This window comes from Anoplophora glabripennis, unplaced genomic scaffold, assembly GCF_000390285.2.
Source record: "Anoplophora glabripennis isolate ALB-LARVAE unplaced genomic scaffold, Agla_2.0 scaffold364, whole genome shotgun sequence".
Taxonomy (NCBI): Eukaryota; Metazoa; Arthropoda; class Insecta; order Coleoptera; family Cerambycidae; genus Anoplophora; species Anoplophora glabripennis.
In genome coordinates, this window is record NW_019416465.1 from 138,880 (window position 1) to 157,916 (window position 19,037).

At 31.6% G+C, this 19,037-nt stretch overlaps 1 protein-coding gene across 1 annotated transcript in view; it reads right to left on the reverse strand.

Moving 5' to 3' along the window:
* Positions 1-2,581: 2,581 nt before the first annotated feature.
* The window catches only part of LOC108911597 (serine proteinase stubble), a 116,054-nt gene continuing 99,598 nt past the window's right edge, over positions 2,582-19,037 (reverse strand). The window contains exons 5-6 of the mRNA XM_018716574.1: positions 15,046-15,212; positions 2,582-2,735 (exon numbers count right to left, since the gene is read on the reverse strand). Of these exons, the coding sequence (XP_018572090.1) occupies positions 2,582-2,735; positions 15,046-15,212 (321 nt within the window). The remainder of the gene's footprint in view (positions 2,736-15,045; positions 15,213-19,037) is intronic.

A 19,037-nucleotide genomic window follows, 5' to 3' on the forward strand; every position in this document is an offset into this window, starting at 1 on the left:
TTTCTTGTCTCAAAAATAAGTTTTTTTACCTTTTTCTGTGTTTTTTTTAAATTAGCAATGTTTCGACATGTAAATGTGATATTCGCAATGACTAGGTTACACCATGACTAGGTGACTTTTAGTGTTTTTGTTCGTTTAATTTAAATTATATATTGTTTTCCTAGTGCGGATAAACAAGAAATAAAGTCCCTATATTGTTTTTTTTTAAGGGATTATCCAATTTTGTACATGTGCTAAATCATTGTTGTGAAATGCTCACAAATTAATAGAAATCATTTAAGAAGGCGGAAAATTAAACTTGTTTTTATTATTTCAAAATATCTCAGAAATTGTTCAAATACCAATTTTTGCATTTTCAAAAATTTCGTGTACCTTTAAAGTCTATTAAATTCAATATATATCTTTTATTATTTGGATAATTCAGGGGGTATTAAAAGAATGAAATTTTTATAAAATCTGGTTTAATCAAATCAGTTCGTCCTTTCCAAAAAAGTTTATCAATTTTCGTCTATTTTTCTAAGGTTAGCTGTACTCCTACATCCAAGGGATGAGCATTTGAAACTCTGGCACCTATTCCATCAATGATGTAATGATTTTCGGTTGCATTCGCTAACGGGATTTGTCAGGCCGAGCGAGTCTAGTCGAATATATGCGCCAAACGTCGATGCACCATCTAAACGTTTTGTTGGCTCTGTTCGTAGTTGATGACAATCGCTTCATTAATTATTTATGAATGTCGATTTTGCATATATTAGTTTTTCCTACTCGCCGGGGCGTGAATTCAAAAAGGGTATTTTTCCGAATAAAGTAGGTGAAAATTACATTTGTTAATTCAAGAGTAAAGTTGTTTACGTCAGTTGTACATACGTGTTTTGTTTTTCTTTTAAGTTGGATTCGCAGCTTGTTTGAAACTTATTTCACTGGCGCCTTCGCCATATTTTAAAATAGAATGATGGCATTCATGTTAATGCAGTTTGTAAAGTCAAATTCATTTCCAAATCATGCATTATTCCTAGCATTATTAATTAAAACTGCTGTTCTTATGGAAAATGTCTTAAATTGCATTAAAATGTATTTGAAGGGAGTTTAAACTTTGTTCCCGTTGTTTGATTGTCGCACCCACACGCCTCTGATTAAGCTTGAGGCTGTCGCTATCATTTGATGGGCTCCGTGACATATTTCGGTTTCTGGCTTCACCGTTGAACTTTCTAGGAGCGAAGAGCTTCTCTGAAGGCGATCCATATGTTCGTCTTGCTTATCGTTTCGGCCAAGAATAGAAATTTTTGTCTCAAGAATCAGATATGAAGTTCTGAGCTTTTTCACTCTACTTTCGAATCACTATGTTGTTTTACTGACTCTGGACTTACTTACATATTTTTTTGCACAATCAATCTTTTTTTGTTCACTTACCATGTTTGTTTCTACGACAGTAGTACGCCCTTACTGGTAACAAAGCGGTAAGTAATTTCCTTACCGTTCTAGAACGGTAAGTACATAATTGTCAAAATAGACATTTTTGACATCGCATTGATTTGCAATGGGTTTTCTAGAATTCAGTTTAAAATTTAATTGATTTAAAAGATTAGTATAGAAAGTATTTTAAATCTATTTATTGATATCGAAATTAAATGTGCAACGTTTACAATTATTACTTATAGAAATTGGAACGGTACATGTTTTTTCGATTTCAGTTTCAGTTATATTTCTATTTACAGTAAGCAATAAATTTCAAAAGATTTAAAATAAATCTGCTTCGCAAATTTATTCAAAAATGTCATTTTTGACATTACGTAAAAAAAGCTTCGTTTTCATTTATTTCGATCGTGCAAAAAATTGTATAAGCATCACGAACGTTAAGGATTATACCGTTCTCAGACAAACATTGTCTTCGAACGGTCAATTACCCTTACCGTTCTTAATACTTAACATATTATGGTACCCTTTCCCTGTTTTTTCTTTGCCACTAAGCACATATTTTTGCCGCAGATTTGGGTAACAGTGTGAATGGCTATACGTCTCTTCATGCGCAGCAAAGAAATAATGAGTAATTACTTGATTAAAATTGGAAGGTGCAATTCTTTTACAATTAACTGAAAAAATACTTTTGTATGTTTCCTTTTTACTAAATACTGTCTTTTTCCTGTGTTAAATATTAATTTGTATTTTACTTATTACGATAAATGAAGAACCAGGTGTACAAGTAATAGTTTGTATTTTCAAAATAACAAAACATGTATTTAAAAATAAAAATTTGAAATATTATTTTAATCAAACACACTCAGGGTGTTATAAATTAGCTTCAGTTTGTTGTCTGATCCAGTTAATTATTTATACACAACTTTAGAAGTTTTAACTTATCAGAACAGAACATGAAGTATGATGTGTGTTTAAAAATAAAATCGTCAATTGGGTATAGTTTTGCTATGATAAATTATTTACTTCGACTCTAAAATGTGGAAATACTGTTATCATAAAGGATATATTATTATAAGTGACTGTTATAAGTATAAATTAAAAGAAAATGATCTTTGTTGATTTGTAGAAAATATATAGTTTATTCAGAGATAGATATAGATACTTCTCAATTAATTCTTCCTTTATCTTTATCCTCATGCTCATCTTCATCCTCATCCTCATCCTCATCCTCATCCTCATCCTCATCCTCATCCTCATCCTCATCCTCATCTTCATCCTCATCTTCATCTTTATCTTTATCTATGCAATTCAAGATCTTTCTTCGAATTTTTGTTTATGCTATTGAAATTTCAATTTAAAGCTTTTATTTTTTTATATTCATACCAGAAATTCAATCCTTTTTTTGTGTTCTTTAGCATTTAGCATAGGTGGGTGTTGTATTTTAGCATTTATTATATATTATTAAGTTGCACTGATAATGAGTTTCTTTCCTTTTTTATTGTTGTTTTCTTTCTAGTATTTTATATTCTAAATTATTAATTACTGTTCTACGCTTTTTTCCTGTTTTTATTTATTTCTTTTGTTTACATGTTTATTTAATTTTTTCGTGGGCTTTCACTAGTAGAACAATATTACATGCGGTTTGCTTTTATTTATATTCTACACTGGAAAAAAAATACACTTAAATTCACTCAATTTTACTCAATCTGTCAACACCCGATTGATTCAAATTTTCACTCTATTAGTATGAGTACAACTAAAATTATATGAGTGAAACTATTGCAACAGAAATGAGTGAATTTTACTCAAATCCGAGTTTCTGCTAACTATCAAGTGAGTGACTTTTGACTCTATTTTGAGTATGTAAAACCAATTAAGAGTTGACTTGTTCTCTAATGATTTATATTTAACTATTATTAAGTAATTTTGTATTATGAAAATTTCTATGGGTGGCGGCGCCCCAGAGTCCCCCCCGCACTAGCCGCCGTTGCTTCCATTTCATTAGTATCTAGAGTGGTTTGGCACCACTTTATACTCTCTTTAAATTTGAATTAAAATATCATTGTATAAAAGTCACAAACTATTAGGCCGCCACATTGGTTTCTACACAGATCTGTTTTAGATGCAATATTTTAGGTTTCGATTAAAGGAATTGGTTAACGATTGCCATAACCTATATTGTACCTTACAAACACGTAAGTATTATAGGTAACAATTTAATTATGCTTTTATTTAACCCAATATTAATCGGGACTCAATATATGATTGTTTTTAATTATTGTAATCAAACAACTGCATTTAAACATAATTTTCACCAAAATAGCCGGATTAACGGATACTTGTCCAGCACTACACGCCATACACCACGCCACGAGATGACCTAATGGGGACGATGGGAATAGACAAAGACAACGCACGACAACCATGGAATGGGGTGGGGTCACTCAGTAATGACCAAATACGAGTTTATTTGCCGAATTTATTTAACGGGTACTTATATTTGAGTGAAAGTACTCAGTTTTATTTCAAATATTATCACAAATGAGTAAAATTATCAAAATGCTCAGTATCGAGTGAAAATATAATCAAACATTTTACTCAATTGATTCACTCTGTACCTTTATTGTTTTCACTCACACCGATTTTTTTACAGTGCAGTATATATTAATACTCAGTTATTGCTTAACCTGTTCTACGTTTTTTATATGTGTGTGCTTTACTTTAACATTTTCTTTTTTCTTCTCTTTTCCATACCATTTTCCTGATATTGCCCATTTGTCTGAACTATATCACTACTTTCTCTTACATGTGCTTTTTATGGCTTCAAGCGGGCTTAAAGTTCCCGTTATTTCTCTTTACATTTTAAAGTTTTCAGATTTATCTCGCTCCATTCAACTGTGTTACTCCATTTACCTGTTTCATTAGTTTTGTTTATTCTATTATATGTAAAAACTCAACGCTTTTTGGGTAAATCTTATTATTAATGCATTTATTGCATTATCATTTTAAAAGTTGGTTTATTTATTCAGCCAATTATTATTGTTAATTTGTTTGTGTTCGTCCAGCATATGATTATGCACGTGCATTACATGCCAACTAAAATTTCATGTCCTGCTGTTATTTCATGCGTTTTGTAAACAGAAAATATTTCCATTCAGCTTGATTTAAAGCCAATGGAAATGGAATGGAATATTAATTTGAAATAAATTACCACTGTTTTAAATTATGTTATTTATAGACATATTTAATTGGAATTCGATATATTTCTGTAATGCAGGGTTTATTGGAGATATGATTTATATGTCCCATAAATTTTATAGGAATCTGTTAGCTATGTACGTACATAGACGGTAATCGATGTAGCAGTTACTGCCATCCCTCTAATACACTGTACTAATTTTAGAAGAAAATTGCATTGTGCTTTAAATTTTCATAAAAATAGGTTCAGTTTTTGTGCCTGCAAAAATTATCAGGATTCTGTTTTAACGTCTTTAGAGGTGTGTATTTTAGAATATTTATAGTAAGTGTACTAGAAAGATGCAGATTTTAAATTTAAATTTAAATCTTTCAAAAATGAGTCATGTATATTCTTCATGTTTTTACGTATTTGTTATCAATCGTAGTACAGTCCTAATGCGACAGAAAATAAAATTTATACATACAGAATATCTGAAAATGTTACATTAAGATATCAGAATTTAGAGCAATCTCTTTGAATATGACGATTGCGCCATTGTTGGAGCTTGTATAAATACCCTTCCCTTTATGTTGAGTCCAGAAACTTCAAGCTAGTTTAGAGAGATAAAGGGCATACATGTTTATTGTCTTTAGGCGATCTTGTTTTCAGTAGGCGTATACTATGTAGTGTTTTCCTAAGACATGTCTGTGTTATCCTGAATAATACAAATAAACACTACCTAGACTATATTACCCGCAGGAAAATTATGTGTGTTCGAGTTTTTATTCTTGTCAGTTTAGTGAGTTTGAATGGTTAAAGATCATAGATAATATTTTAAAAATCGTATAAATAACATTGCACCTTTAGCAACTTTAATCTTTTTTTATATTTTTATAATATCCTGTCGGTATTTTGACACATTTACTGAATTTGTTGAAACATTTTTAAGTGACGTTTGCAAATCGACGATCGGTAAATGATTACTTACCGATCAGAATGCGGTAAGTAATAATAAATGTAGAATTTTAAAAATCAGTTTTTATTAAAGACAAAATTAAAATTGCAAATTGAACAATTATTAAAATTTATTGGAGCAATATAATTCGGGTTTAAAACAACGTTCTCTTCTGATGATGCTATACTTACTGCATATGTTGTAATAACACTCTGGGCTGAGATATTACTGTTTGTCACCGTAGAGTTTCCTCGAGAATTTCCATGTAAAATTTTGTCTGAAAGTTTATTTTTATTTTCCACAGCTACAGAGGACGAACGCCACCCACCGTACCTTTTAAGGCCAAAAATATCTATTCCTTGGTTTGCGAAAGTAAGTTTGGTATAAGTTGAGGGATTCGGGAATTTTAATCACTGTGCAGTTTTACTGCCTATGGTATTTCTACTTCGTCTCGATCTCCAAACGTATCCTCAACCAGTAAAGAACATTTACTGACGTTAACACATCTAGGACGTTATTATTTGGGCACGTAAAATATTTGTTGTTGGAAAAACTATTCTAATATTAAATTTGGTACCCATTTCTCTTCACTTTTCTATTAATACAGGAATATATGAAATTTTTATAATGTATGTAATTTCTCTTTGTTGTTTGACATAATTCGTTTTACCTCTCGTCACTGGATTGTTGAAAATTATTTCATTTTCTTGTTACATTTTGAGGGAACTTCACGGCTGAATATGAATGAATTGAACTGGGATGTATACCAAAAAATGGAAATAAATCGATTTATAGATGAGATAATTTAGTACAATCTTGCTTTCTAAATAAATTTGTTCATTTTCATCCATGTGAAATATAGTTCATCCGCTTCCGTACACCGTGTATTTTATAAAATTAACCTAGTCTACCTTTTCTATTATTGCAGGTGAAGAAAATATTGGTGAAAATTTACTTTTGTTGTTCAACAGTTTAAGACTTTTCGGTTGCTCCAATTTTTATGAAATTAAATCAAAACTTTCCGTAAAAATAATTCGGCACAATACTTTATGTTCTCTCTTCATTCGTATTCTTTGCAGGAAAACCTTGGCTCCGGAATATTACATTTAATTAAAACTCATTTAAACTGAAGCCTTGTCTAACCTAGATTTTACTCTACTATGTAAATTGCTCTTATAATAACATTAAATATAAATGTTTGCAACGTTCTATTTTTCAAACTTTTCCCTAGTGTTCTGTCGTTCAAACAATTTCTTAATTATTAAAAAGCGTTTACGCTTTTATAAAAGTTTTGAATGAACCTAAACTTGATCGCCTTCAAGTTAAAATTTGCGGAGGGATCAACTACCAAATTAGATTTTAAATTACGTTTTCTATTAAAAAGAGATTTGGGAACGTAACCAGACGTTTTTTTTTTCATGTTAAATTTCATTTTCCATTACTCAGATATTTTAAAGACTCCTACGTTTAGAAATCTTCAATTTTCATAACAGTTATGATACAAAATGAATCAGTTTTGCAATATTATGTACCTATCCAATTGTACCTAATGATAAATATTTTATAAAGTATCTTAAAGAAATCACTAGCTACGATCTTTCTCGGTGACATTTTAAAATACAATTTTTTTTTTTTAGGGTTAGGAAGAAGTAATTTTTTTAACTACTGGAAAAACGAGTTGGTGGAAAAATGCAGTTGATTGCGCCAAAATTAATCGATTCTATTTCTAAATACCGCTCTTCAAGAACATCCAGTCAAAGTATAGAAACGGGTACAAGAAAGAGGTATAAGATAAGAAAGTGTTAATGAATGGTCTCTATTACTCAATGCCTAGGCCTCCAATACGGTCACGCTGGCAGAGAGCTACCTGCTATTTTGCAGGTAATATGAAAACAAAATCTGCGTTGTTACTGTGCGAAACAGTTTTTGATTGTTGATATTGCGACTAACACCTACTCTGCGGACTAATATCTCGACCAACATTAAATTATCGCAATATCAGTCAAAAAAATATAGAGAAACCTTGGTGTGACAATTTTTAATTATTAAACGCAAAATTGTTATTAACAAGATCGTTTTCCAACATATTCACAATTTCACAGAACGTATAAAAAAAATCAATGAATTTTGGCTTTGTCAGGTACGTATTTTCTCGCCAGTTACATTTTAAAAATGAAGACTTTTTTGTGTAAAATGAAATTTTGCAATATACAGGGTGATTCAGAACTTATCCAAAAAAAAATTCTGGATGTACAGGGGACTATTGCAAATACAATTTTGTAAAGAAAAAATCAAAAAGGGCAGTTGGTCCACTGTAAAACCTGACGTGGCACAATGCGACCGTCATGGCGGCAGTGATAAAAACGGGCAAAAACTTCGCAAGGAAAAGAATAAGTAGAAATTTATAGCACCTATTTTATACCTATTTTACAAACTCAAGTGATTTTGTCGCTATTGTTATTATTAATTAATAAAATTCATTTGCGGTTTTAAATAATAAAACAATTTGACATACCTGATGTTACAATAACTGTTCAAAATTTTTTCCACCGACGTGTAAATACATTTGGGTCCGTCTTACTCAGTTTCTACGAATTAACACAAATGCTGTCTTGTTTCACCATAACACAAATGCTTCACCATAATACAAATGTTTTCTTACTTCACCATAAACTAAAATGATATCCATCAACTCCGAGTTGTTATACACGCAAGCTATTTTTGACACTAACTATTAAAAAACTACCTATTGTAAACATCGGATTTCAGTATTCTGAGTCGCTGAGGCCACGTGGCTCTCCACGCGTATTACGAATGACGCTAGAGACTACAGTTGTCCAACTATGTAATGGTTGAAAGCACTACAACTTCAATAATTTTTTTCTCGGAAACTATAAGGATTTTACAAAATTTTTTTTTACAATATTGGCTCCATTTCTCATGCCGCATCTATTCCCAAATGTTTTTGGATAAGTTGTGAATCACCCTGTATATACCTAATATATGAATATATTGCGCAAAATCTAAAGCTTAGAAAAATTATGTCTGAAAATATGTTTGAGAAAGATACAACTAGTGGCCACTATAAGATTTATTTGTTGTTTTATCGACCGTTGAAGATTTGGTACCTTTTTTCAAAATACCCGCATATCTTGCGCATGCAAAATTTATATATTGCGCAGTGTTAAATATAATTTCTAATAATTCTTTTGATTATTTAATGCATCTAGTTTTGAAGCAGCTTTGACCCTTCCTTTAAAAATATATTTGTATTTACCTTTTGGATATTCAGATTTGAATGCATGACTGTACCTTATTCAGTTTTAATAAAAATTAGTTAATCCATAAATAAACAATGAAGGTTTGCAACTTAAACACTCCGTTGGAAATTTTGTAATGAATCCGTTCATATTTGTGGATATATTATTTTTTATTTTGTAAATTTCATCTCTATTACCGTTAAGTGAAGAATTACTATTCCTTCACTCAACGCTATTACATAGTTAGTATCGGAAATATTCATTCCAATACATTTTGAAATTCGATTAATAAGAAATCAATTTCTGAAAACAGAAAAATTCCTCTGATCTACATTGCAACTTTGCGTAATGTTTATTTAAGTAAATTTGCATGTTTCAGCCGACAAACTTTTCAAAACAATTCAAAGTGTTAAATATTTCAGGTAAAGTGTCTCCTTGACTACAGCCTTTTTCCTTCTTCTCTATTTTGTTTTCGTAGCAGAGACAAAGCTTCGGGATTTGGAAACAAACGCGTCTAGCATTACCATTATATTATTTAGAATAACGAGAAGTTTAGAACTTTTGAAGTTACGTACAGCAATAAAGACCAGCAAGAAAAAAAACTTTGTTTCGTACCTACATATTTCAGAATTATTAAACAAGAGAAAATATTTTTAACAATGAAAATTTTATATAGGAAGAGGCAAGTGTACATCGATTCTTCCTAAACTTTTTGAGGCTGCAACTTTTTAGATCAGAATTTCGCTTGCAACCCCCTCACTATATTATACTCAATCACAATTAGAAAGTTTCTAAATGATTCAGTGATTTTTTTTACTTAGTATCTTAAAGTTTTGTTTTTAGGCTTTCGTGGCTATCGTTAATGGTTGAATGATTTCCGTACTGAAGAAGAGAGCGATATGTCTCTCGAAACGTCAAGAGTTGTAAGTCGACGACGTGGCAACAAGCCCGGAAATCATTCAACCATTAGTATCTTAAAAGTGATAAATAAACTCGACTAAGTGATAATACCGAGCGTTCAAATAAAAACGTGGTCGAAGTTGGCTCTGACACATTGGACGTAGGGAGTAGCTTATAGCGACCAACTTAACCTCATTTCTCAACGAGCTGTATAGCAACTGGCAGTTTCAATAACGTTAATGACTATATAACTTTATTTTAAAGAATAATCGTGATAACAATAACAAACAATTAAATGAGCTGCGGAAAGTGTCCCCCTCCTTGTTATAACAATAAATTAAAGCAGCTGCTGAAAGTGTCCCCCTCCTTGTTCCAAGAACTTTTCACACCTGTTCCTCAAATAAATAAAGACATTGTCTAAGACGCTCGGGGTATTGTTAATTTCACGAATCTTGTCTACAAGTCGAGCCTGCAGATGGTTTAAATCAGGAATAGGCAGTTCAAAAATAGTGTTTTTAAGGTAAGGCCACAACAAAAAATCACACGGCGTAATATCACATGACCTCGGTGGAAATTCATGTTCAGCATTGAGACTTATTAGTCGATTTTGGAAAACTTCCCTCAACATATTCATCGTCTCGCCTGCCGTATGTGCCGTTGCGCCATCTTGTTGAAAGTAAAAGTTTGTAATTTCGTTTTCTTCCAGCAGGTTAACAAAAGGAGCGATAATTTCTTCTCTATACCTTTGCGCAGTAAGAGTACCATTAAAAAAAATAGGTCCATAAATCCTCCTTCGATTGAGAGCACACCAAACTCCAATTTTTTGAGCGTGTAGAGGGCCCTCGACAAAAAGTTATCTGGTTTTTCGGAAGACCACATTCTCATATTCTGTGAGTTTACGTAACCACTTAAATGAAACCAGGCTTCATTAGAAACAAAGGTGATATTATGAAGTTCACCGTAGTTGTTTAAAAACCATTCACAAAATACAGCCCGTCGCGGAAAATCAACTTCATGAATATTTGGACACATCGCAGATTTCTGTATTTTCGACGGCTCAACATTACCTGTAGAAAATTAAATATACGTCCAACCCACGTTAAAAATTTGTCACCATAACTTAAAAATTATGCTTATACCATATGCCTATGCAATCAAGTTTGTGTAACTTAATGTATTATATTATTTTCCTGAAAAAACTCAAATGTGTAACTAATCCATTTCTAACGCATTCAACTGATGTAAGTTCTATATATACAGGGTGATTCATAACTTATCCAAAAAAAATTTGGGAATAGATGCGGCATGAGAAATTGAGCCAATATCGCAAAAAAATTTTATGTAAAATTCTTCTAGTTTCCGAGAAAAACATTATTGAAGTTGTAGTACTTTCAAGCATTACATCGCTGGACAACTGTAGTCTCTAGCGTCATTCGCAATACTCATAGAGAGCCACGTGGCCTCAGCGACTCCGAATACTGAAATCCGATTTTACAATCGTCGTTGCGTTAGTGTTTACAGTAGTTTTTTAGTAGTTAGTGTCAAAAATGGCTTGCGTGTATAGCAACTCGGAGTTAATGGACATCGTTTTAATTTATGGTGAAGCAAGACAACATTTGCTATGGTGAAATATTTGTGCTATGGTGAAACAGGACATTTGTGTTAATTCGTAGAAACTGAGTAAGACCGGCCCATACGAGTGCAACAATTGTTGTAACATCAGATACGTCAAATTATTTTATTAATTAAAACCACAAATTAGTTCTATTAATTTATAGTAACAATAGCGGCAAAAGCAGTTGAATTTGCTGATATAAAATAGGTGCTACAAAATTATTTCCTATTTTCTTACTTCATAAAACAAACCACGTCAGATATTTGCTAATTTGTTTATCGTCTAATAAAACTTAAAAATTGAAAATACATTTATAAAATATGTCTTCACCAGTAAAAATTTATGTAAAATTTTAATGATAGAACAATGTCCGTTCGCAAAATATTAAACAAATGGGATTTTTTAAATAAAATTAGACATACCGCTTTTCGAAAAGTGAACATTTATGAATGTATTATATTAAGAAACGAAAATAATTTGTGTAAATCAATCTGCTTTCAGTTTCAAGTTTGATTAATAAAATTCGAACAGCCCTGTATATTTTTTACATTGAACTGTTACTTAGATATGAGTATTGAATACAATTTTTTATATCGGAAAAAATGTTTTTCTCGTTTTTCCTTCATTCTGTAGTTGATCCTTACTTTTTGTCTTGAAATAATAGATTGAATTCTGATAGGAAACAATTTGATACGACGATGCTGTGACACTAGTTGATTTATTAAAGCAAAAATAGTGTCAGATTTGGAACAGCGTCAAACATTCGAGCCGGGAAGATTTATCTTCCTGCAAAATCGCTCGCGGTATGAGCCGGCCTCAGTTATATCAATTCGAAAATCGCGAGGAGGGTCGATCGGATCCCGGATAACCGCAAGTTATTGCCGGAGTTTGGCTTCCGTTGCGTAACCATTTTGTAACAATGGAGCTATCTAAACTGGGTAAAATTATAACATTTTAGTAACTAAATATATTTCCTATTTAATAAATAAATATAAATACATATACAATAATTACAAACGTACAATCAGTAACAACAATTAAATTTACTCCACGGGTAAAAGTTCATCACACTTTTTAGAGTTCACTTTAGTTCGGATGGCTTTTCGTCCTAATTGTCCTTTTAGAGCAGACGGAAACAACTGTTTTGAATAATGAGATATACAATTTTTTAAAAATTTGGTTACCTATGTGTGAATTTCAGAGATCCGGTTGTTCAAATGGGTGTTAAAGAGAGGTGTATCTGGACATTTTCTTGTTCTGAAATTATATTGATTTAGTCTCTTTATTACTGTGTATGTCAGCAACAATAATCTTTTTTTTATTTACTTACTGAAGACTTCAGTAAACCGATAAAAAATCTCACATTTTAAAATTTGTATCAATTGTACCACTTACGTCTTAACTATCTTAAAATAATCATATACAAGGGAGAATAGAGCTTTAGAAAATTGTAACTCTTGTTATAATTTCCAAAGTTTGATTCTGATTCTTTAAATGTTAGATCCACAAAACTAATATTAGCTATGTTCGCTACTTATTTGCGCGTGGAAACAATTTTTTTAAGTAGACACACATGTTATACTCTGCCATATTGCCTATAGATAAAGGAATTAAAAATTGCCATTATTGTTTTAAATGGACACTAAATGGATATACAGTGAGTTTTGGAAAAAAGTATTAAAATTCACGAGCAGAGAATAGTAAAAAATAAGACGATTCTTTTATTCTATGGACCATTGGCTCATCATGTTCTGTTTTTGAGATACATAGCGTCAAAGATTTTTTATCAGATTTTAAAGCATTGAAACTTGATACACTCTAAATAAATTGGTTTGAGTGAAAGCAATAAAGGTTCGCAGTGAATCCATTGACTGAGTACAGTTAAGTACATTTTTAGTCAATATTGGGCATTTTGATAATTGTACACATTTTTGATAATATTTAAATTAAAACTGATAGTTTCACTCATAAAATTTTAGTTGTAATCATACTAATAGAGCAAAATTTCACTCAATAAGGTGTGGACAGAAATAGATACATTTTGAGTGAAATTGAGTGAAAAATAGGTACAATTTTTCTTACAGTGTACAAGTAAGTTTTTGGTGGTGATAAATATATCAGTGTTATTAATTTTTACAAGCTTTTATTACAACCGATTGAGCTGAAATTTTGTATACATTTTAGTTTGGATAACAATGCATGGTTAGTTAAGTGACGTGATTTTAAATCCAATATGGCGGACTCCCAAAGATGGCGGACCAGTTATTTTTTATGCACCCCCATGATATGGGTATCAAATGAAAGGGTTCGCTGAGAAGAATTCGAAAAAAAAAATACGTTAATAAAAACTTGTTAAAAAAATATTTTATACATTCATCTGCTAAAGATTCCTAGCTACTGATATACCTGGCGACAATTTATATAATAACTTTTTAAAGGTTAATTTTTTATGGTTTTAGTCATATTTACATAAAAAAGGTAAAAAGGCTGATATCGCTGAAAAGACAGCATGTATTCCATAATATGGAAACTGTTGAGCAATAAATACTTCATACTTTTTCTGATGAAAATAAACTTTTAAGCTAAACTAAAATAAATTTGTATCAAATTACCCTGGTCCAGCTTTTTTGAAGACATTTTTTAAGGGAGCAAAATTGTATTAAACTAATTTGATCTAAATTAGTTTATTTTCGTCCAATTATGCTGCCCGTGAAGTGCGGCCTATTCGTTTAGGGACACCCTGTATATTAAGGAATAGATGCTTGTTAATTTTGTATAATTTATTACGTAATTTGCAAAAATGGTGAATCTTTCTAGATATCAATAAGAATACTATTTTTAAGTAAAATGAAATTGTAAGACAAGAAAAACCTAACCACAAATAAATTGTCATAAGATGTAACTAGGTAAGACAGTAGCTAGCGCCCTCTAGCAGATAGTAATAAAAAATTAACAACACTTGCCTCAAAAACTTACTTGTAGCAAATTTCAAAGTATTATTATGATATATTTTTGGCAAAAATATGGCCAAAATTTGATCTTAAAAATTGATTTTTGACGTATTGCATCTCAAATAAAAGACGATAGGGCCATGGTCCATAGGAACAAAATATCTTACTTTTTCATCTTCTGTCAGTTCCCGAATCTCTTTTTCAAAACACCCTGTATACGTATGTTATGTAAAGAGCTGTGAACTGTTCCTATTGTCTAAATGATTTTAATTCTAAAACTACAAGTTAATATTCGATAAAATACTATATTTGCCATTATTTTTTTTTAATAATTCGTTATAAATTTTCTCCTATGTAGTATACCTTGATTTCAGTAATTATTTACAAGATTTTACCACTACTAATTATTATTTTTAGATAAATTCCTATCATGTTATTATAGTTTTATTTATTTTAAACGAAAAATTAAATCAACTACGACTTTTCTACCACTGCGAACATCTACGTTTATTTAAAATAATGGCGACTATTTGTAATACATATGAGCATAGCAAACACAGTTGGTACAGTATTTTGTGAGAGTGCAACATTGGCTATTTTTAACGTGTATTTCGAACGTATAGCTAACATAACGCTCCTGTAAACCTAGCATTACACTTGTTGTTTCGATTTCCAAGTTGTAATACGTAATAAGTGTTTTACGCAAATCTCATTCATTTACGTATATAAATTGTTTCCGTCTACTCTGGCACGGCACAATTCACTCTCACGGCGACGTCACTCCTGTGATGGATGTTATCCACGGCTTGAAATACTGCGTCCTCATATACACCCCGGGCAGGTAGGGCGCGGCACACTTGATACCATGCGACACCGTCCCCGCTAGCTGATACCTTCCGTCGGGCCGCTGCAGAACTAGGGGACCCCCTGAGTCGCCCTGAAAATGAACACATGATTAGGTTAAGGTCATGGCTTACATAAAATTCAATTAATGTCAACATTCTTTTCGGTAGCCTGCAGGCATCTTCGAAGTATTTATTATACGAGTAGTACACACTTTTATTTCTTCGTTTAAGGTGTCAAGTTTTTTTGAAGAAAAAAATTGCTTAGTATGAATTTAAAATTTTTCTTTAAAGATCTACACAAATCAAAGAATTTTATCATTAGTGATTCTTTTTGTCTTTACTTTTGTGTACGCCTGTTTATACGACACATCACAGATATATTGTATCCGACAAGTTTGTTACATTTGGTGCACAGTTTTGATGGAAGCACACTCAGCAAAATAATTAAGGGAGCAGAAAAATTTCCAAATTTTTTTTAGTGATTTTTGAATATTTATTTTTTTTTCAAAACTCCATGGTCTCAGAAAAATTTTTTCTGGCTTAGTTAATGCCAGGTCATTTAGCCTGAGCAGGTTTATCACTCCTTATAGCTGTTTTACATCGACAATTTATTGATCAATTAATTGATGAAGTCGCTTCATCAAGAAATTGGACAAATGTAATGCACCACATCAGCTGTCAAATAACTTCATCAATTTATTCATCAAGTTCTTGACGAATTAGAGCATGTTCTAATTTTCGTCAATTTCTTCGTGAAGTTCGGAAGTTCCAACCCAACAGATTTCCAGCCTCAGATCAGTAATGAGGTTATGTTATTGGAATATGTAAATAATTGTGTGGCGTCGTACTAGTTTTGCATTGTTTTTGCTGATTTGTTACTTACAAAAACTAATATTTATATAATTTGTGTCAGAACGGCACCGCTGCTGTATCAATACAATTATGAGTGGAAAGGTGACATTTTTGAAATTTATTTGCTTCTTTGATTCATTGGTAGAACTGATTTATACGTCAAAAAACTTGATAAAGTCGGTAGCAGTGTAAAACCACACTGTTTACCAATAAATTCGTGAATTATTTCATGAAAAACTTCATCAATTAATTGTCAATGTAAAACAGCTATTAAACATGAATTAATCATGATTAAGATGAAAAAAATTATTTCACCATTTTGCGTTAAATACTCATCAAATATCGAAAATTTTTTTTCTTAAAATGTAATTAAACTGAGTAGAACTAGTTTTACGGGAGAAAGATATTACATTGCACTTCGAAACGTTTAAGGGAAGCCGATTATTATCATCTCACCAAATGGTGACCAAATTCAAGCTGTGCTGAACCCTATTACAGTCAGATACAGAGTTGACATTGGTATAAATTTTCAAATCGTTAGCATACATTAAAAAATTTACTTTAAAGTTTCGCGCTATATCATTGATGAAAATAATAAAAAACAATGGTCCTAATAGTGACCCTTGAGGAACGCCTGAAGTTTGACTAAATATATCTGATTTGTAACCACGATATTGCACAAACTGAACACCATGTGATAAATAAGATTTAAACATAAGTAAAAGAAAATTATTGATACCAAAATTGTGTAGTTTACGAAGCAATATACCATGATCTAATTTGTCGAAGGGTTTAATGAAATCTGTATACAGGGTGTTTCTAAAATAGGGTTCCAAACTTCTGCTGCGTTTATAACTCATTAAAATAAACCAAAAAGTTCCTATTAACATGTGCCCTAAAACGCACCCTTAGGAAGTTATATGCCCTTAAAAGGGTAACAAAACTGTTTTTTTTTCTGTTATTGACAAAACGGTCGCAAATAAATAGAAAAAAATTTATGGGTCTTACATAACTTTTTACGTTAAATAACATGGGCTACTCCGTTTTTCGACATGCAAATCATATGCGTCCCATTTAGGTTGGTGAAGAGGGTTTTCGGCCCGTATTTTTTTTTATTTCAATTTTTTTAAAATCTTCTCTACAGATTTATAAAATCTTAACAATTTTACGTAAAAAATATTATCTTTGTCCAAATCGATATTTCCAATGGTTTTCGAGTAAATTACTCTGCTCTTTAAGTTTTTACGCCAAAAATTACAAAAATCTGTTTACCATGGAAAATAAAAACTGACGTTGCCACAACGTTTAAAAATTTAAGTTATTGATAAACTGTCAATTGAGCTTTGCAGTATTTAATTAGTAAAAGTGGTGAGTGGATATTGCAACTCATAAAATGGAGTCATATTCAAACACGGAAATGGCAGATATGCACTTGAAATACCTGTCGAGAAGGAAGTCTTCTATTCGGGTATGTTGCTGCATACAGACGCCTCGCATCTGATGCATTTCCAGCCGCACGGCCGTACATAAAGTGTTTTGTCAATAACAGAAAAAAACCAGTTTTGTTTGAGCTCTTTTAAGGGCATATAACTTCCTAAGGGTGCGTTTTAGGGCACATGTTAATAGGAACTTTTTGACTTATTTTAATGAGTTATAAACGCAGCAGAAGTTTGGAACCCTATTTTAGAAACACCCTGTATATAACGTCCACCTGACCTCTTATATCCAAAGTTTCATCAATAAATTGAATAGCACGCACAAGATTGGACACTGGCATGAAGCCATGCTGCTCAGGAAGAATTAAGTTTTTAGCATAAAGAGAAATGTGTTAATAATGTGCGAATAATAATTTCAAATAATTTAGAGAAGTTGCATAAAATAGTAATAGGTCTGTACCTCCTTGTTACCCCTTTTAAAAACAGGACACACACGATACTGTTTCCATAAATCAGGGAAGGTGTTAGCTCTAAGGATTTGATTAAAGATCGTGCATAACGGCTTGGAAAATAAGCAAGCACAATCCTTGATAATAAAGGCCGGCAAGTTGTCTGGACCCATTGTCATATTTGCCTTCAGTCTCTTTATAGAATTTAAAATTTTATCTTCCGTAATTTCAGGAATATCTGGGATGTCATTATCGTTTACATAGTATTGTGAATTTAAATCAAAATTGGTGGAATCAATGAAGGAGTTAGAAAAGTAACAAGCAAAGGCGTTAACTATGTTTTGGGGATTATTGCAATTAGACCCATATAACATAGAATATGATGTACGAGTAAAACCCTTTTTTGAGTTTACAGAGTTCCAGAATTTTTTAGAATCGCTCATAATTGTATTTTCGGACTCTAGTATATAATTTGTATAAGCAATCTTGATGGCAGATTTTACCGAGAACGAATATTTTGAAAGTTCATCATTCAGCTGTTTAGATTTTTTATATAATCTACAAGCACGGTCTTTATTCTTTAAGAGAGTTAACAATTTACTATTAAACCAGGGCGGATAAACTTTACTCGTAGGTCTTTTTAAGGGAACGTGTTTATAGAGGGTATCATTTATTTTGTTATAAAACTGTTAAATTATATCATTTACCGATAAGTCAGTAGAAAGCTAAGTTCATTATATAAACTAAGAAAGTTTGAATGTTTAAAGTTGAATGAAGGATTGTTTTGCACTGCAAAAAGATTGGAATGTTTGCTGTATATAACAACGCTTACATGTAGAGCAGGATGGTGAGGATCAGCAGGTAGTAAAGGTTGAGGAGATCGAAGCACTCTACAGTAAACATTTGCAATGACAAGATCCAAAATTCTGCTATTAAAAAAATACTTAACAAATGTTAACAAATTTTAAAATTATTTTTTTATGAAAAAAATTGGTAGTTTTGAAAAAAAAAACTGTTTTTTAAAGGCTTGACATGTCTACTCTGTGCGGGCAAATTAGTCTCTTTAACGGGGTCCCAATAAAACGGCGAAAATCTAAAAGTTTGTCAGATCTTTTGAAAAACATTTCCTTCCCCATTTTTCACGCCACCCTTTCCCAAGTGCCCCAGTATGTTCTTGTAT